At 44.1% G+C, this 22,505-nt stretch overlaps 1 protein-coding gene across 1 annotated transcript in view; it reads right to left on the minus strand.

Moving 5' to 3' along the window:
• The window catches only part of LOC143830361 (cytosolic phospholipase A2 beta-like), a 64,613-nt gene extending 44,069 nt beyond the window's left edge, over positions 1–20,544 (minus strand). The window contains exons 1-2 of the mRNA XM_077322783.1: positions 20,462–20,544; positions 2,471–2,543 (exon numbers count right to left, since the gene is read on the minus strand). Coding sequence (XP_077178898.1) covers positions 2,471–2,543; positions 20,462–20,482 — 94 coding nt within the window. The 5' untranslated portion in view covers positions 20,483–20,544. The remainder of the gene's footprint in view (positions 1–2,470; positions 2,544–20,461) is intronic.
• Positions 20,545–22,505: the final 1,961 nt, after the last annotated feature.

Genomic DNA, 22,505 nt, shown 5'->3' on the forward strand with positions numbered 1-22,505 from the left:
TACAAGTAGAAAAGAGTGGGCATGAAGTGCTACCTAAGAACAGTCTTGAATGAATGAGAAAGACCCAGGTAAGCAACACTATGTGCATTTTGGAATGTAATAGTCACATATTTATTCCCAGACCATTTCTGCATGGAGGTGGTCAAGGCACGCTGCTTCTTATATGCCACTTGTCTCTACCTGAAGGAGGCTCAAAGCGGCTTACAGTCGCCTTCCCATTCCTCTCCTCAGAACAGACTCCCTGTGGGGTGGGTGAGGCTGAGAGAGCCCTGATATCACTACTCGGTCAGAACAGCTTTATCAGTGCTGTGGTGAGCCCAAGGTCACCCAGCTGGCTGCATGTGGGGGAGTGCAGAATTGAACCCAGCATGCCAGATTAGAAGTCTGCACTCCTAACCACTCACCAAACGGGCTTCTTGGTTATAGATCTGTGTCCACTTACCACATGGTTTCTGTCTTGCTGACAAGAGTCTCCTCTTGCTTTATTCCCCAGTCTTGTCCCCTGTTTTTGCTTCTTGATATGTCAGATGGTTGAATGGAAGTCAGGACAAACTGCTCCCCTCCCCCCCCCCCCATTTTGGCTTGTCAGTCATGGTGACATGGCACCAGCCTTTAAGTGTACCAATCACCTTCAGAATCAACTTTCAGTGCACCAATCACCCTATTCAGGCACCAATAGCCTTTCAGGGTACCCTAGTGCCCCCCAACCCCTGACAAAAAAAGCATAGAAAAGTAATTTTAACAAAAAAATGTGAGATCTACATAGCAATGCAGAGCTGTGACAACATAAAATGATTTAAAGTTAGCCAAGCATTATTTTCATGTCTTCCCCCCTCCTTTGCAGGGGAGCTCGATTTGTAATCAGTGCAGCACAGCAAGGTGAGGGAGGAAACAGCCACTTTTCCTTGGCTCTGCAGGATGGCTCCAAATGGAGCAGCACAGTGGAGTGAAGGAAAAAGTGGTAGGGAAGATGGCAGAGAATGGCACGGGCTTAGCTGGTGCAAGCAGCACAGAGGGATGAGGGGGAAAGCAGTGGGGCACCTTGCCACTTTTCCTCAGTTCCACAGCGTGGCTCTGAACAGCACAGCAGTGTGAAGGAAAAAGCAGTGAGGCAACCCTCTCTGCCTTGGCTCACACCCACATGGTCAGGAGGGGAGAGAGAGAGAGAGAGAGAGAGAGAGAGAGAGAGAAAGAAAGAAAGAAAGAAAGAAAGAAAGAAAGAAAGAAAGAAAGAAAGAAAGAAAGAAAGAAAGAAAGAAAGAAAGAAAGAAAGAAAGAAAGAATCTCTTCCCCTCAGTTCCAGCCACCCCTCCACCTAAGCATGATTCAAGCAATGCATACATGAATTGGACTGGGTGTAATTTCATTACACTGGAACTGAGTTTCCATACAGTTCCAGCCTTTAAAAAATGTACAAGATAGCCTGTGCAGCACAGCTTCCTTGCTGACCAGCAGATGCGAGATTTGGAAAAAGTCCTTTGAAAAAAAGGGTGGGGGGGAGGATGGAAGTCACTCTCAGAGGTGGGTAGGTAGTTGGGAGGGTGGGGAAAGGGACATCCCAAGTTTTCCCTTCCTGACATCCCTGCTGTGACCTGCTGTTCATTGCCTGTCATGATAAGAAAGGGCCTGCAGATTTATCTGCATTCCCTTATTGCAGGGGAACAGGCAGGCAGGGTCACACCAGCCCCAGGAAAGCCATGGGAGAGAGGCAACGTCATCAGGAAGCATGAATAAACCCCACGAACAAAGAGAGGGTGAGCCGAGGATGACTCATGCAGAAATGGTTCCATACTCTCCAGAGGTATGTGGTTACAGCACAGAGAAACAGTTTCTATAGCATCCTAAGGAGGCCTCTGTTCTGCGCTTCAGCACAGTTCAGCCACCTCGGTGATCACGGAAGTGACACGTAGGAGGCCAGCGCCATGGAGAGGAGGGGTGGTGGCAGGGGCAGCGGTGCACCAGCTGGCAGACACATGCAGAGCGCAGAGCCGCCACTGTTGTGGCCCCTCCTCTCCGCACCGGTGATCGCCTTTGGTGATCGCCGAGGCGGCTGAACCGCGCCAAAGCATGCAACGCTACTATAAATCATTGGGAAACATTTTCACTACGTATAGTTAAGATAATGTCAATTTCTATTTGTAACAAATTCAAAGAGCTTGAAACACTGGAAATTCCTCAGGCAACAAAATTAAAACAAAACACCAACTCTCATTTGCCAGCAAATGTTTTCATATTTGCCGGCACTTAACCAATCCAAGATTTCGAACTATTACTTCTGCATTGCTATTTTTATCTAGCGGGGAAAATGAAATAGCCATGTTTATTTGTCAAAAACATTCAGGCACAACTGAAATATGATAGTTTCATATTAGACCCAGCTGGAAATAACACAAAATAGGGAGCACTTAACTTTCATTGCCCTTCAAGTATATTTGGAATCAGTAGTAAATGAAGCACATTCACAACTCACGTGAATCTCTAGAAGTGATATTGATGGCTTTTATTATTCGGACAGACAGGAGGAAAACTGGAAACTCTTGGTTCTGCAATAAAACAAACCCAGTGAATTACACATGAGCCAGGAAGTGATACTTACGGCTAGTCAATTAGCAGCATGTAGTTTCTTTGAGAAAGGGGAAGGCATCGTAGCTGGCACCAACGCTGGCCAGTCAGAACTGTGCAAAGGAGACCTCTCAAAGCAGAAAAACGGGTTCCTCCTCCCACCAAATGCTCACCCTGTAGAAAAGTTCTTAAATGTGTCATTGTAATGACTGTGCTTTGGTAGCAGGCTTAATACTAAAAATGCGTACATTATACTTGGATTACTTGTCATATTATAGTCCTGTCAGCAGAATGGTACTGTAATTGTTTTTATACTTTGACAACTGGAGGACCCACAAGAACTTTCAGGGGCATCTCATTTTCCCCTCCTCACAATCCCCCCTTTCTTTTCTCTGGCAACCATCTAGTCCAGCCCCTGCTCAACGCGAATGCTGGCAGGGGCTCATGGGAATTGTAGTCCATGGACATCTGGAGGGTCGCAGTTTGACTACCCCTGGCCTAAAGCATCCAGGATAAGTATCTGTCCCATTGCTCCTTAAAGACTGCTTAAAGCAGGGGTAGTCAAACTGCGGCCCGCCAGATGTCCATGGACTACAATTCCCATGAACCTCTGCCAGCAAACGCCAGCGTTTTCTGGCAGAGGCTCATGGGAATTGTAGTCCATCTGGAGGGCCGCAGTTTGACTACCCCTGGTTTAAAGACATGGAACAAATCAGGCCTGTTGTATTTGAGCACACCCAAGACTCAGGCTTTCTGACTGGTATCTAGCCAGCCCCTTGAAAGATGCACCAAATGGCAGCTGTGATCCGTGATGGGGTGTCTTCTGCTCTTTAAAGGAGCTTCTGGTATCCCTAAATTATTAGTATACTAGGGGCCAAGCCCATTGCATTCAGGAATACAACAGGCGCTAATTAGATAGAGGGGTGGAGTGGAAGAACTCTGCTGACAGTCTCCCCCTCTCCCCAGGACTTGGAAAGGCTGCAGGCAGCTGTTAGGGAACTTACCGGCAGGGGCAGCTCCAAGCATAAGAGGGAAGTGGAAGGAGGAGGGGGTGGTCAGGATGGAAGGTGATTGGCTGACCACTGGACAGGTAGGCAAGCTGGTTAGAGGAGGAGGCACTCAGGAGTGGGACAGCCACCCTGCATGGGTGTTAAGCTGAGTGGCACTTAAGCCATGAGACACACTCCTCTTCCAAGCCCTTACCAGAAATCTTAAGTGGAACAGATTGTTTCACAGAAAGGAATGCTTCTGAGGCGAGGGTGCTTCTCCCTCAGGGAAACTTCAGACCCTTAGGGAAAAGTACATGTAATAACCATTTAAAATAGTCCCAGCAACAGTCAAAATATAGACTAATAGCCAAGTAATACAAGTGCAATCCTCTCTTCCGGTAATTAGTATAAGAAATTCTCATACAGAAAGGAATGCTTCTGAGGTGAAAATAGCTAATTCCTGAAAAGCCTCTTGTAGTTATATAGGTAAAATTTGTTACAGAACAATTTATTCTGGAACTTTGTATCCAGTTATGCCTACATACAAAACCACTGCTATTACCTTGCTTATGAAAAAGGTTGAGAGCAATACTTTCCCCATAGCTCCTAGTTTAAGTTTTTTATAGCAGTAAATAAAGCTTAAAGCTGAGTAAATAACCCTACTCAAAACTTCTCCAGAGTTAATTGAATGTGAGGAAGGGAGGGAAATAAGAACTATACAATGAGTTACTTCACCTTCACACCCACCTTCCCATCTCCATTTCTGGATCGCTAATTTTTAAAAAATAACAAGATCTGCAGTGCTTTGAGACCGCAAAGTGATGAGCCCGTTTATTGGTGGAAATGAAATGTACTGTCATGTCCTCTTCAGTTTGCGCAGTCATAAGGGGAGCTGGCAGCAACCCTATCTAAAACACAGTCATGTTTTTGTTTTCTGGTGGTAGGGCATGAACAGGGAAAGGAGGGGGACGTGTGATGAAGCAGACCTCTCCCTATTAGCATGGTGTCCATGTTCTGTATTGTTAATCTTTATTGTGAACACGCAATCATCGGGGTCCAATTACCATAGTCAGCGTACCAGAAATCTACCTGAACATAAATTGAGACAATATATAAAGAATCCCGTAAAGAAATCTTGAAAAATGTTTTATTATTGTGGCATGATCCCTTAGCAACATAGAAGTGTATGTTTTAAAGCAGTGGTCCCCATCCACTGGGCCGCGGCTCCCTCTCCCCGCCCCCCCCCCCCGCAGTGAGAAACTTCCCAGGCCGTAAGCAACTCGGCTGCCAAAGTGGCCAATTAGCTTGCAGCCCGGCAAGCTTCTTTTTGCAGGAGGAGGGGGAGGGAAGCGCAGCCACCGGCGCAAACATGCATGTGTGGCAGGTCCATGAATGCGCGTTTGCGCCATGTGCGGCCGCAGACGTGCATGTGCGGCAGTTTCTCCCATGTGTGCATGCGCTGCAGTTTCACGCATGCGTGCATATGCAGCAGTTTCACACATGCGTGTGCGCGTTAAATTGCCACGCATGTGTGTCTGCAGCCGCGCATGGCGCAAATGCACATGCGCTGACTTGCCGGATCGCCCTCCCCCCCACCACCGGTCCGCAGCCTAAAAAAGGTTGCAGACCACTGTTTTAAAGGACAAATTAATTTCAGGACTTGAGAGGGAAGGGAGTTTGAGTCCCCAAAATGACTGCTGTGGCGGGATTGGTGGCTTGCATTGATAGACAACCCAAGTAGTGGGGCTTGTCCACACTTCTGTCTTCTCCACTGACTTGTTGGGAATGGAAAAGACACAATGAGATGGCAGGATAGCAAAGGAGGTGTCTCCTGTCAGGAAGAGGCCAAACTCATGGTTTACAATCGTATATTTGTAACCAGGAGGCAGCATGCATTTTCCACCACTGTGCAGAAACGGTCATAGTTTAGCAAGTGTTGTTAGGTGCAAAGTCATGTCCGACCCATCGTGACCCCATGGACAATGATCCTCCAGGTCTTCCTGTCCTACACCATTCCTCGAAGTCCATTTAAGTTTGTACCAACTTCAGTGCTTCAGTGACTCCATCCAGCCACCTCATTCTCTGTCATTCCCTTCTTCTTTTGCCCTCAATCGCTCCCAGTGTTAGGCTCTTCTCCAGGGAGTCCTTCCTTCTCACGAGGTGGCCAAAGTATTTGAGTTTCATCTTCAGGATCTGGCCTTCTAAAGAGCTGATCTACTCTAGGACTGACCGGTTTAGAATCACTGTTGAGTTTTCCAAATTTGCTGGCATATTGAGTGTAGCACTTTTACTGCATTGTCTTTTAAGATTTTGAATAGTTCAAGTGGAATGCTGTCACCTCCACTAGCTTTATTGTTGCTCAGATTTCCTAAGGCCCATTTGACTTCACATTCCAGGATGTCTAGCTCCAGGTCACTGACTACCCCCTCATGGTTATCAGGGATATTAAGCTTGCTCTTGTATAGTTCTTCTATATAATTTTGCCACCTTTTTAAAATCTCTTCTGCTTCTGATAGGTCCCTACCATTTTGGTCCGTTATCATACCCATCTTTGCATGAAATGTTCTCTTCATATCTCCAATTTTTTGAAGAGATCTCTGGTCCTCTCTATTCTATTGTTTTCTTCTGTTTGTTTGCACTGTTCATTTAAGAAGGCATTCTTATCTCTTTTAGCTTGTCTCTGGAATTCAGCATTCAGTTGGATGTATCTTTCTCTTTCTTCCTTGCCTTTCACTTCCCTTCTCTCCTCAGCAATTAGTAAAGCTTCCTCAGACAGCCATTTTGCTTTCTTGCATTTCTTTTTCTTTGGGATGGTTTTAGTTGCTACCTCTTGTACAATGTTGCGAACCTCTGTCCATAGTTCTTCAGGCACTCTGTCTTTCAGATCTAATTCCTTACATCTATTTGTCACCTCTACTGTATATTCGTTAGGGATATGATTTAGTTCATACCTGAGTGGCCTAGTGCTTTTCCTTACTTTCTTCAATTTGAGCCTAAATTTTGCAACAAGAAGCTGATGATCTGAACCACAATCGGCTCCTGGTCTTGTTTTTACTGCCTGTATAGAACTTCTCCATCTTTGGCTGCAGAGCACATAGTCAATCTGATTTCTGTGTTGACTGTCTGTTGTTGTCCATGTGTAGAGTCGTCTCTTGGGTTGTTGGAAAAGAGTGTTTGCTATGACCATTGTATTCTCTTGACAAAATTCTACCAGCCTTTGCCCTGCTTAATTTTGTACTCCAAGGCTAAACTTGCCTGTTATCCCGGTAATCTTTTGGCTTCCTATTTCAGCATTCCAATCCCCCATGATGATAAGTACATCATTTTTTGGTGTTTGCTTCAAGAAGGTGTTGTAGGGCTTCATAGAATTGGACAACTTCATCCTCTTTAGCAGCATAGGTTGGGGCATAGACCTGGATTATTGTGATGTTGAACTAAGATCATTCTATCATTTTGGGGACTGTATCCCAAGACTGCTTTTCCTACTCTTATTGATTATGAAGGCTACTCCATTTCTTCTGAGAGATTCTTGCCCACAGTAGTATACCTGATGGTCATCTGAATTAAATTCACCCATTCCTGTCCATTTTAGTTCACTAATTCCTAAAATGGCGATGTTCATTCTTGTAATCTCTTGTTTGACCACGTCCAGCTTGCCTTCAAGGATCGCTGCCCTGTCGTGGCAAGGGGGCTTGCATAGCTCAGTGAAGCTATGAGCTATGTCGTGCAGGGCCACCCAAGACAGACAGGTCATAGCTGAGAGCTCTGACATAAGGTGATCCACTGGAGAAGGAAATGGCAAACCACTCCAGTATCTTTGCCATGAAAACTCTATGGACAGTTCCAAAAGGAAAAATGATATGATGCCAGAAGATGAGCCCCTCATGTCGGAAGGTGTCCAATATGCTACTGGGGATGAGCAGACGGCTAGTACGAGTAGCACCAGAATGAATGGAGCCAAAGCCGAAAGGACGCTCAGTTGTGGAGGGAACTGGTGGCGAAAAGTCCGATGCTGTAAAGACTTTTATTCCATAGGAATCTGGAACGTCAGATCCATGAATCAAGGCAAGCTGGATGTGGTTAGCAATCATATCCTGTAACTACTCTGGAAGTTGCCATTACCTCATTGGGGGCTTCATGTGTACATATAATGTATGCATAGGTTTCTCCAATGGCTTGCTGGCCAGGAAAACAACACAAGACTATAACTGCCACCTGTTCAAATTCCAAATAGGTTTTGCGACATGATGTTCTACTTCATTAAAAATAATAAAGTAATGCTTAAGCAATTCTAAACATCCATGCAGTACTTAAAAAACATTAAAGGCTGACAGCCTTCTTGAAGGGCAAGGCAAATAATTCAACCAGCATTTAAAAATTAATGATTTATCTGTCCCATGCAATCTGAAGACAGAGGAAAGTCCAAGATACAAAAGAAGCTTGCAAGCCCTGTTTATGGATTGTTTCACTGGAAGTCTTTTATAAGTATTCGCATAACATTAAATTGCTGTCACGCTGCAGGTGCTACGAGACCAGATGTTGTTGCTTAAGCAAAGTAACTGTAATTGACTTGCAAAAGAGAGTGGAATGTTCCATTTGGATGCCAGAAGTTTCAAGTAGAAAGAGTAGCTGACAAGTACCTATAATTAAACATAGTCTGATGTAACAAGGTCAAAAACTGGAATCAGGGCCTTTTACACAAAGCCAGCTTTCAGCATTCAAGCTGAGCATGCAAAAACTTGCTTCGCAGAGAAACAGCCCTGCTGGGGCAATGTGAATCATAGCCTTTGCCCAAATGTGTTTGTTCCCTAAAAGACAGACGATACTATCAGGTCTGACATTTCAGTAACCTGTTAGGGAAAAGAGCAGAACGTCTGAAGTCAAGGCACACAAATGCTGCCCACCCAAGACATCTCCTGCAGTGCTATTGATTGAGAGAATGCATCCATGGCAAAATAGACAATCAATCTACTGCTACATAAATAGCTCTATGGATTATGGTAGAAAAAAAATTAATTTAGGGTTTCCATGAGATTGTAGAATGTTCTCCTGACCACCCCACCCCCACCCCATTGTCCTTTGTATCTGGTCCGTGATCTGTATATTTGGGGTATTAAAATACCCACATTTCATTTGTGGCCTTAGCAGAAGGAAGAAATAGAAAAATCCAGCTCTTCAAGGTTTACTCCACATGCAGCTATTGTGGGAGATAAGCCTTAACACCCAACAGATGCTTGAAGTGACTGTAACTCTGGGAGGGAATGGCCTCTGTTCAGTACTGCTACTATTTAACGTGTATTAGCATGCCTCTGGTGCTGATTAAGAACTCTTGGATGAACAAAGAAATGGACAGTGTCCTGTTTCCTGATGCTCTGTTGCAGCCAACCTATTTAGGTTAAGGCTATCTCTTAAGCCAGGTGACCAAACTGTGGCTCTCTAGATTAGCGATCTGTGGGCCGCGGACCACATGTGGCCCTTCAACTAATTGGAGGTGAGCCCCGAAGGATGCCTTATCCCCCCCTCCGGCCCTTTCCTTCATCCCCCCCCCCTCCGGCCCTTTACAACACACTTTGGGTGTCATTGTCTCCCATCACTCCCAGATGGGACTATCTCGTTGCAGAGAAACAAGCTCAGGGTTCCCATTGATTTGTCATTGTCATGTGCTAAAATTTCCATTATTTTGAAGGGATGTTTAAACATTACTATAGCGATCAGAGAGCGTTAGGGCAGTAGAGAGTAGGGTTGAGAGTAGAGTAAACTACCCCCCCCAACGGGCCTCAGTAAAAGGCATTGCGTGGTCCCCGGTGAGTGGTCCCCGGCGTCAAGTGGTCCCTGGTGATAAAAAGGTTGGGGACCACTGCTCTAGATGTCCATGGCCTACAATTACCATGAGCCGCTACTGGCAGGGGCTCATCCTAATTATAAAGGTAAAGGTAAAGGTATCCCCTGTGCAAGCACCAGGGCATGTTTGACCCTTGGTGTGACACCCTCTAGCGTTTTCATGGCAGACTCAATACGGGGTGGTTTGCCAACCTTGGAAGGATGGAAGCCTGAGTCAACCTTGAGCTGGCTGCTTGGATCGAACTCTCAGCCTCATGGGCAGAGCTTTCAGACTGAATGTCTGCTGCCTTACCACTCTGCGCCACAAGAGGCTCTTTTAGCTTTGATAAAGGTAAAGGTATCCCCTGTGCAAGCACCAGGTCATGTCTGACCCTTAGGGTGATGCCCTCTAGCGTTTTCTTGGCAGACTCAATACGGGGTGGTTTGCCAGTGCCTTCCCCAGTCATTACCGTTTACCCCCCAGCAAGCTGGGTACTCATTTTACCGACCTTGGAAGGATGGAAGGCTGAGTCAACCTTGAGCCAGCTGCTGGGATCGAACTCCCAGCCTCATGGGCAAAGCTTTCCGACAGCTGCCTTACCACTCTGCACCACAAGAGGCTCTTTAGCTTTGATATTAATACACAAATTAGAATGCTGTACTAGCTGTACTTTTTGTTGTTGTTGTTAGGTGCGAAGTCGTGTCCGACCCATCACAACTCCATGGACAATGATCCTCCAGGCCTTCCTGTCCTCTACCATTCCCCGGAGTCCATTTAAGCTTGCACCTACTGCTTCAGTGACTCCATCCAGCCACCTCATTCTCTGTCGTCCCCTTCTTCTTTTGCCCTCGATCGCTCCCAGCATTAGGCTCTTCTCCAGGGAGTCCTTCCTTCTCATGAGGTGGCCAAAGTATTTGAGTTTCATCTTCAGGATCTGGCCTTCTAAAGAGCAGTCAGGGCTGATCTCCTCTAGGACTGACCGGTTTGCTCGCCTTGCAGTCCTAGGGACTCGCAAGAGTCTTCTCCAGCACCAGAGTTCAAAAGCCTCAATTCTTTGACGCTCGGCCTTCCTTATGGTCCAACTTTCGCAGCCATACATTGCAACTGGGAAGACCATAGCCTTGACTAAACGCACTTTTGTTGGCAGGGTGATGTCTCTACTTTTTCGGATGCTGTCTAGATTTGCCATAGCTTTCCTCCCCAGGAGCAAGCGTCTTTTAATTTCTTTGCTGCAGTCCCCATCTGCAGTGATCTTGGAGCCCAGGAAAATAAAATCTGTCACTACCTCCATTTCTTCCCCATCTATTTGCCAGGGATTGAGAGGGCCAGATGCCATGATCTTTGTTTTCTTGATGTTGAGTTTCAAGCCAACTTTTGCACTCTCCTCCTTTACCCGCATCAACAGGCTCTTTAGTTCCTCTTCACTTTCTGCAATTAGAGTGGTATCATCTGCATATCTAAGATTGTTGATATTTCTCCCTGCAATCTTGATCCCAATTTGTGACTCCTGTAATCCCGCCTTTCTTATGATATGCACAGCTGTAAAGTGCCTGTTTTTACAACCTGTGTAAGTACAGCCAACATTTCTAACAGAGTGCAATTTTAAAACTTTGGAATATACAGCACATCCAGAAGATTTTATTACACCTCTACATATATAAAATAGCTTTCCTGTATTAATGAACTTGAATCACAAGGTTTCTGTTTTCACATTTAACATCTATAAACATATCTATTCACAAAGGAAAACATTAAATAAGTCTGAGGACTTGCTATCAAAATTGCATTGCAGTCATGTCACTTCCAAACTCTGGCCCAAATATTCTGGTGACAGTTCTAAAATTCTCCTTGCTATCTATGGGTCTGCTGATACAACACGTACATGACCAAACATTTTGTATCTCTGATATCTCTGCGTTCTTATTATATGTGTACCTTTTCATGGCACGCCTCTTTCTCACAGTATTAATTTCATACCAAACGATCTGCATTGTTAAATATTTAAATGACTGAAAGATAAGGATTCATTTACCATTTATATATTGCTAAACCTTTAAACAACCCTTCAGGACAATGATCTTCAAGATTACATTTGCTTTCAGCTTTAGAAATGCAGTTTGCAAGATTCACAATAACTGGCAATTCCAGAATGCAACATTGATTTCCACAGGATGGTATCACTCGGTAGTATCGCAGCAGCAGTTTTAATTAGGCTGCTGCAATACCTGTAAATGGTAGTTGTAAATTGTAAATACAATAAAGGTTATCGCAGTGTTTGGTAAATGGATTTCCAGAGCAGGAATAGGTGCCCGCTTAGAGACACTGGCCCAGCCAGAGCTGAAATCACAACGGAGCCTTAAGCACACAAGGGTGGCCCAATTGGCAAGAGCAACTGCTGCCTCCACTTCAGCCAATCATATCTCAGATAGAATCCGCACCAAAATTCAAGCCTTCTAAGGCTAGTGGCGAAGATTGGGAGTGTTATGTTGTCTGGATAGAGCCCCATTTCAACACCAATTACATCACCAATCAGGCAAAAAGCAGGGCATGCTTCTAGTGTGTGCAGCCACTCAATGTTCACCTTCATTAGGGACCTACTGTCCGCTGTTAAGCCCCGGGAAGAAGACTACACCATTGCTGACATTCTTAAGCAACACTTTGAGCCCCAGGTGGCTGAGATCTCTTGACACAATGCATTCCACCACTGTAGTCAACAAGACAGCAAGTCTCTCAACCAGTTTCTAGCTGCCCTTTGCCTAGCTGCACATTACCGCGAATTTGAAAATCTAGAAACAATGCTATATGATTGGCTCATCTGCAGACTTTGAGATGAGAGGACCCAGTGTCACCTCTTCACGTGGTGAAAACTCCCACTGAAAATACAGAGGCAGTCCGACAATTTAGGACTGCTGCAGCTACAAAACTAAGACAAACGCCTGTCCATTCTGAAGAAGCCTTTACCAAAGACAGCAGCCAGGAGGAAGAGGAAGTCAAAAAGCTCCATTTGTCACAACCCAACTGCTGAAACTCTCTCCAGCCACTGTGACAGACCACACTTCTAAAATTTTTGTCATTTCTGAGAAGCCCAATGCCAAGCTTGTGGGAAGTCAGGCCACCTTGCCCAGGCCTGCCGCTTCAAGTCACAGCCCCACATCAGCACTAGTGAGTCCACTCAACAACAAGTAAAACCGCAGCTATAGGAAAGATGACTATAGTGAAGCATCCTTCATTGGTCCTGCATAGGCCTCTGCTACCGGTGCCACCTGTCAACACAATTCAGTGACAGTCTGGCACCATTCGCATCCAGTCAACAAGCTCTGCACAAAAGAAGATCAACATTACAGTACACATTGAAGGGCCCTCGTGTGTCATGGAGGTAGACTTTGGGTCTACTTTCTCAATAATCTCCAGAGTGAGGCTATTCAATCTACCACTCAAGAAAATGCTACACCTACAGCCGCTTGGTGCCAAGTTAACCAATTTCCAGGGGAACCAAGTCCCCATCAACAGGATCGGCACCTTCCATGTCTGGCACAAGTCCTTCATGCACCAATTGTCTCTCATCATTGTAGAAGACCACCACACCAGCCTGCTCAGCCTAGAGTGGTTTGCACCCCTGAGTATCACCTTTTCAGGGGTCAACTGTCTGCAGATTTTGCCCCTTAGCTGCTATATCAGCCCACCAATCTCCTTCAACCTCGACCCAGCAGTGGCGCCCATTCGTCTCAAGGCATAAAGAGTGTCATTCACACTAAAGCACACTAAAGATGAGGAACTCGATCATCTCATCAGCCAGGGTGTCCTAAAGCCAGTCTCCAATGCCAAGTGGGAAACACCCATCATCACCCCACTGAAGGCTAACAGCAGTATACGAATCTGCACTGACTACAAATGCATAATAAATAAAGCTCTTCAACAGCACACTTATCCCATTCCAGTTGTGAGCCATGTCTTGGCTTCTTTCTCCGGGGGCAAGATCTTTGCAAAACTCAAACTTGCCCAGGCATATCAAAAATTGCCAATCAATGATGCAAACAAAGAAAACCAGACCATTGTGGTGCATCATGGCACGTTCTGAGTCAAAAGACTACAGTTCAGGGTGAGTGTAGCCCTGGACATGTTCCAGAACTTAATGGAGAACCTCCTCTGCAGCCAGGGTTGATAAGCAGATAAATAGATAAGCAAACTCCCTAGTTCTGGTCATGCAAGCACCAAACTGCCTTCAACAATGTCAAGGGATGATATAGATGGGAAAGATGGCTGCTTGAGCACTTCTCCTAAGGAAGAGCTCTTGGTCTGTATAGGGGGCTGAACATATCTACATCCGGCAGAAGCAAGGTGCGCAAATCTTGCTAAATTCTCCTTATAAGAGCTTCGGAAAGCTCCGGAGCTCTAAAAAGGCCCATTACTGATCTGCAGCGAGAGATTCTCAAGATCTTAACTATATGTGACTAAAGGTCAAGAGGCAGTCTACCATCAGAGCCTTCTTTAACAAGGATCACCTTTTCTTTCTCATTCCTCTCTCATTTTCTGAAGTGCTTTGAAGAGACTTCATAGTTCTCTAACTTCAAATGCCTGCTATCAACAGTGAGTAATGTTTTAATGACACTAAATTGTTTTTGTACACCTCCCCCTGTCTTGTCTACCAAGCCGTGGCAGTGAGTTCATCTTTCTCATAAAGACTTTCCTGCTTGTTTTTCTTGTCTGTTTTCAAACTCTGGGGGAAAGGTGAAACATATGAACAATTTTTAAAGATAAATGAGCTAATTTGGACTGTTTACATTATACAGAGATTTCCCTTGATAACGGCTCTCTTGATATCTTTCCCATTGTGTGACTTTCTAAGCAATCAGAACTTCTGCGGGAGGATCTCTCCTGGTTGTTTGAAATATTGCACAAAACTGGCTGGTGTTGACTTCTAAGTCTGATTTTTAATATGGCTATTTTGACTCAGATGGTCCGTCTGTTAGCAAAACAAAAAGAAGATCTGAATGCCTTCACAGAAAATTTGTTGAAAGATATTTTTAAGGAGATCCGAAATGTCAAGAACAAGAATGATGAACCAAATGATAATGATAATATTAACCAACTGGAACAAAAAAATAGCAAGAGTGAAGAATTACAGGATTGGAAATCTTCAGCGGAAGAGAATTTTGAAGCATTGGAGATGGAGTCCTTCAGAAAGCATACCTGTAACAAGAACTTATTATCATCACTGATCAAGTTCCCCCAGATGAGGTTACCTTTACTGAAAAGACATATCTCAAAGCAGAAGTACAAAAAAATCAGCCAAAAGACACATTGGTTTGTCCTGAAAGTAACTATTCTAAAAGAGCTTCCCAGGAAAAAAATAGTCCTAACACACCCCAGATTAGAGATCAGGAGGTGCACCTGTTTCAAGAATAATTGGCAGATATTCTGTGGAAAGAGGCACAACTTCATTTCCTAAACCTCGAATTGAGACCTCCTTAAGAAGATTGGGAGGAGGCAAGGGGGGGGGGGCTGACATTTTTCCTATATTCTGTTTCTATATGGATGACATTAATACTTACAGTAACTGCAAAGATTTTAAAACAATTTGAACTGAAGAATTTAAGAGCTGCAAATGTTATGATAAAGCAGGCTTCTTTTCTCCCCCCTTTATAAAGGGTTTTTTTCCTTTGTTATTTTCTTTTTATAAATACTAGATTAAAGTTCATATTGTTTTATAAGAAATGCTTAATGTTAAGTACTTAAAATATGTTGTTGTAAACAAGTGCGGGAACCAGCTGATTTTCTAGATTAAGGATATGCCTTGGTTCAATTCTAAGGGTAATTTTTATAACACCCGTTGACTGCAAGTGCTCAAAATGTTATGTTACAATGGGATATTTATATTTATATTTATATTTATATTTATATTTATATTTATATTTATATTTATATTTATATTTATATTTATATTTATATTTATATTTATATTTATATTTATTATATTTATATTTATATTTATATTTATATTTATATTTATATTTATATTTATATTTATATTTATATTTATATTTATATTTATATTTATATTTATATGTCTGGAATTAAAACATAAAACTACTCTGAACATTTGCCAGTGACTTTTTCCTATGATGCTTCTCCTTATGGCATCGAAGCCATTTGGGGATATTCTCTGCCTGGTGGCTGAGAGCCACTAATTCAAAATCAAAACCAAAAAAGGAACACAACCCAACTTTTACAGGTAGGAGCTCAGAATTTGAGCTGTACAATAAAATAATGTAAAAATGGTAATTATTTATTGTAAAGGTAAAGGTAAAGGTAAAGGTACCCCCTGTGCAAGCACCGGGTCGTGTCTGACCCTTGGGGTGACGCCCTCTAGCGTTTTCATGGCAGACAATACGGGGTGGTTTGCCAGTGCCTTCCCCAGTCATTACCATTTATCCCCTTCCAAGGGCAGACATTCCTGCTTATCGTAGATCCTTACTCCAAGTGGTTTAAGATGGTCCAGGCTTCCCCCATGACCTCACAAATGATAATTTGGTTACGTCAAAGACTTTTTTTGCCATACATGATCTGCCTGATACCTGCATTTTGGATAATGGGGGCACTAATTGTTTCTGAAAAATTCAGAAGCTTTACCACAGATGTGCTTATTTGGCACGTGACATCTACACCGTTCCGTCCATCCAGTAACGCAGTGGTCCCCAACCTTTTTATCACTAGAGACCGGTCAACACTTAATAATTTTACTGAGGCCCGAGGGGGTAGTCTTTTGCTGATGGACGTTGCTGCTGCCTCCTGAACCCCTGCTCCACTTGCTTTCCCGTCGACACCTCTGACTTCCTGCTACCCACTGGGAGGTGCTGCCAGCAACAGCTGCGCAGTGCCATGCCATGGCGGCCGCTGGAGAACACCAAAGTTGAGCCGGCAGCAGAGTGGCAGGGCAGCCCCCGAGGCAACAGCCGGGGAGGAGGATGAGGAGGAGCCGCAGCCCAGTACCAACTGATCCACGAACTGGTCCCGGTCCCTGGACTGGGGGTTGGGGACCGCTGCACTAACGGACAAGCTGAACAGATGGTGTGCTCTACAAAAGAGACACGGATCATCCAAGGAGACTGGCATCAGCAACTAACAGAATTCCTCTTCTGGAAACATATGCAGCCGCATCAGGAGGGGTTTCCTTATGAGGAGGGCTGCAAATGCAAGATTGTACCCAACATAAAGAAGAATTATTGCATTTTATAGATAGCACTTTAAAATGGAGGAAGAACAAGATTTTCTGTCAGCCCAGCTTCAAACAAGTGCCTGGCGGAAGAGCTCCATCTTGCAGGCCATGCAGAACTGAGTTAGTTCTGACAGGGCTCTTAGCTCCTCTGGGAGCTCGTTCCACCAGGCAGGGACCAGAGCTGAAAAAGTCCTGGCCCTGTTCAAGGCCAGGCTAACTTCACACGAGCCAGGGATCACCAGCCTACTTGAACCTGCAGAGCAAAGTGTCCTGTGGAGGTCATAAGGAGACAGACGATTCCTCAAGTACAGTGAGCCCAGATTGCAAATCACCTTGAATGTTGTATGATGGGGGTTTTGATGGAGTATTTTTACTGTAGGGAGTTTATATGTTTTATATGTCGTAACCCACCACAAGTCAGTGTCCCGACAGTGGCGAGTAAGAATTCAATAATGAATAAATGAATGAATGAATGAATCCAAAACCATAATCTTGATACAATATTCAACTGGCATCCAATGCAACTGACTTAGCACTGGCTGGATATTGGCTCTTCAAGACGTTCTAGTGAGAATCCTAGCAGCCGCATTTTGTACTAGCTGTCCAGGTCAAGGTTAATGGTGGCTGATATGTGGTCTGCCATGTGAGCCCAATCAAGTACCTCAGCACACAGCAGAGCCTGGCAACACCCAGCTTGGAGGTCCTGACCTTGCCTTAGTTACCTCAGTCACAACTTCTTTAGCTGGCCACCAGTGTACCATGTACAGTCAGCAACAAATACGTGCCATGTGCCTGATGACAACATAGTCTTGAATGCTTTAGGATGCTTAGGGCTGATCCTGTGTTGAGCAGAGAGTTGGACTAGATGGCCTGTATGGCCCCTTCCAACTCTATGATTCTATGATTCTATAGTCTTGTTCAGCGTGGTGTGAGCAGGGGGGCCATACTGGGGATAGGCATCTTGGAGCAGCCTGCAGAAAACAGCAGTTTTGACTACAGAGAAGGAGTGGTCGTCTACAGCAACTATCTGGGTAATGAGAAGAGTAACTCTCTCACTTGCCACCTGTTCCCCCAGTGCCAACTCCACCAAGCCTCTCTGTGAGAGATACCTGGCATCTCTACACTGCACTGAAATGTTAATGGACAGCACTGGAGGTGGTCACAGGATGTCTCACCTGCTGGCTGACTGGTGGTAGCCACTTGGGCACCTCAGAAGCAGCCTCTCCCCCCCACCCCCAAGGAATCACTGCCTAGTAGTGCTTCTTGGGATGGTTCTGAAGTCCGCCAGTCAAGAGATGATTGTGGTCTCTCCCTTGACTGATTTAGGACAGCCTCAATGGAAATTTATCTCTAAAAGGACCTGCGTTCACCTTCACTGAAGTTCAGAGCACCACAAACTGCTTTTTAAAAAGTTAGTCTAAGCTATTATAACTCTATTTTAAAGACAACCTTGTCTCTTTTAATATCCTCCTAGCACTGGCCTAGTAAGGAAAGAGCTAAAACCCTATCCTGAATTTTAATTGTTTAATAGTTAAACAATTCCTAAAACAGACCCTTATTACTAAAAGTTTATTTAGCAGCACCATAGTATTGTATTCAATGGTCATAAAACCAGAAACACACACTTGAATGCAGAACAGTGAGCCTCAACACCCTCCGCACCCCACCCCACCCAAAAAGAACAACCTTCTAGAAATTAAAGGAAAGAAATACAGGTGGGGAAAATTACTGGGGGAAAGGTGGGGGTGATATTATAGAACAAAAAGCAAACCAAAACCAAAAGTCCTTCCATATGTATGCACCAGACCCCCCCCCCAAAAAAAAAGAAAATAAAAAGTGGGGAGAGAAGAGGGATCAAACAACAAATGTCACCACCACCCCAACTCACACAAAAAGAGAAAAAGCAAAAAACTCCAAAGGATGTTGAAGGGGGGAGAGAGGAAGGGGGGATTCAAGTAAAATAATAGATTTTAAAAGCAAGTAGAACCCCTCCACTCACATACACACACACACAAAGAATAAGAAATGAATACATTAACTATTTTTTAAGCAATTCCAAAGAACCAAAGCAGAAGGAAGAAACCCTTGGCCTCCCCACAGACCCAAACAACAACCAAAAAGAAAAACACGAAAATAAAGCCACAGAAGGAACTAAAACCTAACCAAATAGAACAAAAAAAAAATGCCTAAGGCTCTTGGCCTCACCCCCCACAAACACACCTACAACCTACCACCTACCAAGCTCGAGGCCCTTGGCCTCACCCCCTCAATACCCTTACCAGTCGCCAAGCTCCCAGAACAACTAACAGTAAAATAAGAAAACTGGTTGAGGGCAGGCAAATGTCCTGAAGGCCTGGAACAATCAATAAATTCCTGCCCGCAGAGTGGAGAGCCCTGAGGGGGGCATAAGCAGATAAGCAGTCCCTCAGATAGGTAGGACCCTGTCCACCTATAGCCTTGAAGGTCAAAACCAAAACCTTGAACTTGAATCCAAAGCAAACCGGTAACCAGTGCAGATGACAAGACACCAGCTGGATATGGGCCATCCAAGATGACCTTGTGAGGACCCTCAAAGTTGCATTTTGTACCAGTTGCAATTTCTGGGTCAAAGAAAAGGGTAGGCCTGTGTAGAGTGAGTTACAGAAGTCTAGTTTGGAAGTGAACATTGCCTGGATCACTGTGGCCAAAAGTTCTGAAGACAGGAAGGGTGGTAGCAGCCATGCTTGGCATTGGTGGAAAAATGCCATTTGGGCTACTTTTGTGATCTGTGCCCCCATTGAAAGGGAGGCATCAAAGATCACTCCCAAATTCCTGGTCACCATTGCAGATGTTAATTGCACCCTGTCCAGGCAAGGGAGATGAGCTTCCTGGTCCTGCCCCTTTTTACCCAGCCACAGGACCTCTGTCTTGGAGGGGATGAGTTTCAGACAACTCTGTCTGAGCCATCCAGCCACTGCTTCAAAACAACTGGCAAATGTATCCAGGAGGGTGAGTCCGGCCATCATCCATCAGGAGGTAGAGTTGGGTGTCATCTGCATATTGATGACAACCCAGTCCAAAGCCCTGGACCAGCTGGGCTACAGTGTGCACATAGATTTTAAAAAGTATGAGAGAGAGTATCGCCCCCTGTTGTACTCCACCTGAGAGCACAAAGGGGTCAAACAACTCCTCCCCCACTGCAACCCTCTGAGTCTGGTTCCAAAGAAAGGAGACCAGCCATTTCAGTGCAGTCCCCTTAATCCTGGTCTTGGTGAAGCAGTGGGCCAACAGCTGGTGATCAAGAACATCTAATGTGGCCAACAGGTCTAAAAGTACAAGGATGGCCAAACCGAATCAATTTGTGTGCAATGAAAACCCACTAAAATTCAAATTGGTAACCAGCATTTTGTGGAAATTGGGCAAGTAAAAATTAGGAAACTACATTTATAAGCAGCCTGTGCATATGAGTATTGTATCAAATTGTGTGATAGTTCCACTCTTCTGACCAATGTTTATTAATTTTCCTCTCTCTAATATTAATGGGTATTTTCTGTATCTCCTAAATCCTACTGGATCGTCTTTTTCATATCTTCCCTTTCGACAACACAGTTTGTTAACAAATCCATTTCTAAATTGTAACACATTTTAATCTGTTCTTTGGACTGAAGAACCGAGCATCCAATTGTCCCATGTAAATAATGCCTTCCTCTTACAAATGAGTCACTACCTTGAAATTATGTCAAACAAAACTATGTTCAAAACTGGACATGCCTCCAGTAACATCCATTGGATTTCTGAGGATTCAAACCTGAATCCCTAGAAGACAGAACATTCCCCCCAAAGCCTCTTTCAGCAGCTACAAAAGTACAAAGAATGCTGAAGCTATTGTCTTACCTTCTGGGAGGCACACTCCATTCTCAGCAACAAATACTGGCACAATCACAAGCAGTACCTGAGCAACAGGTTGACAGAAGGATGCAATCAAACTTGTCACTTCATTGAGACATCCCAAAAGACAGGTTTATATATGTACACTCTGGACTCCACCCTCCATGACTCCTGGAAGTGGAAAGGATGCACATTCCTAATGTGAGAAATATCCGAAATAGCCACGTTTCAGGATTGGTTGCTTGTAGTTTCCCTTGCTTATTTCACAGAGAGGTGAGATTTCTTCACAGCTATGCTACATTTAATGGGCACAGGAGTAACTTTTTTTTGCAACTTTTACCAATGTTGCTGGCATGATACTATCTACCTTATGAAATGCTGCTTTTCAGAAGTGTACTAGTTTTGGAGAGTGACAGGTTCTGTGATAAGATACATGCATTAAAAGTGAAGGTAAGAGGTAAGGAAAGTATGTATCTTGAAGCTAATATTTCATGGTTCACATATTCAGCTTGCACACAACTATACTGTGGCAGCAATCCTGAGCATAGCCATGGAATTAATTTATCTATTTATTTATTTGACATTCAGCCATTTCCCCAATTTTCCGATGTCACTGGGTACAGCAGATGACAGTAACATTGGTCCAGTTCTCAAATTTCCCATTTGTCACTGGAGATTTGCCATGGTGGGATCCAAGCAGGAAGCTGTATATGCTTCGTAATTCAATCACTTTCCCATGGACAGCACTGCCACTTGCTTCTGGAATAAGCACATTAGTATTTTATATACTAAAATATATTCAGGTTGTTCTTTTATAACTTTGTTTCCTGGAACTTCAGAAATCATACTCACCTGTCAAGCAAAAGAAAAAAACAAAGTTAATTTTAATGCATTTTTGTGCTGTAGACCAGGGGTAGTCAACCTGTGGTCCTCCAGATGTTCACGGACTACAATTCCCTGTAGACAATAGAACTAAAACCTTCCGTTCAACTAAACATGTCTTTGACTATCCCGTCACTCACACATATGGCCTTGGACAGAAGACTTGACTGGAATCAAGTGGGAGGGGCTAGACTTCCAAGCTAGTCAGCGACAGTTTAAAATTAAATGAGAAAAGACAAAGATCTGTCATCAGATCACCTGTCTCTTTAATTTCGTTTCATGGGCAGGGCTCATTAGGATCACAAGCTTCCTCTTTCAGTGGAAAGGTAGAAACACTTGTTCAGAGATTTATTTATTTGTTGGAGTTGTATGCTGTCCCTCCCTGCAAACAGGCTCGAGGTGGTTCACAACATAAAAACAAACATTAATAAAACCTCTATAAAACAATATTATTAATCCCCCAAGCCATCTCTAACCCCCATGAGGTTGGTCATTTATTGGTGGGGAAGAAAGCAAAGAAAGGAAATAAAAGAGGGAGAAGGGAACAAGAGGAAGCTCAAATAGATTATAGGATGCCTCAGGATCAACCATAGGCCTGGCAGAAGACAAGCCTACACTCTACAATTTGTCAGGATTAGATTTAATTCTGTCATCATTTGGTTGGGACTTGGTTTCTCTTTCCCTGTGGTTGCCTGTGGGCCTTGGGTTTGGAGCCTGCCTGGGGTAGATTGGGTCTACTTTGGCCAAAGCCTTGTCCATTATCCCCGAAAGCCTTGCCTGCTTGGGCACATCACCCTGCAATTATGCCTTTTCCCAGGGGGGGAAACAGATGCTCCATTTGTTTTGTCTCAGCCATTGGGCTTAGAGCTACCTGTGCTTTCAAGGTTGGGAGGTATGTGGGAACTAGGTTTCAGCTTTTACTATTCATTATTCTTCATTTATTCATTATTCACATTGCTGTTCATATTATTCCATAGGTTATGTCATGTAATTCCTTGTACTCCTTTTGAGGGTAATAACATTTAGAATTTTGTGTTTAGCTGTTTGTATTTTAATTCACTTAAGTTAGGTAGTGGTTAATTACTTATACATTTTCTAGTTCACATAGCAATGGTTAAGTTTCACATATAAGTTTGATGCAAATCCTCATAATCGTATTTCTTTCTTA

The sequence above is a fragment of the Paroedura picta genome, chromosome 2 (genome assembly GCF_049243985.1).
Source record: "Paroedura picta isolate Pp20150507F chromosome 2, Ppicta_v3.0, whole genome shotgun sequence".
Lineage (NCBI taxonomy): Eukaryota > Metazoa > Chordata > Lepidosauria > Squamata > Gekkonidae > Paroedura > Paroedura picta.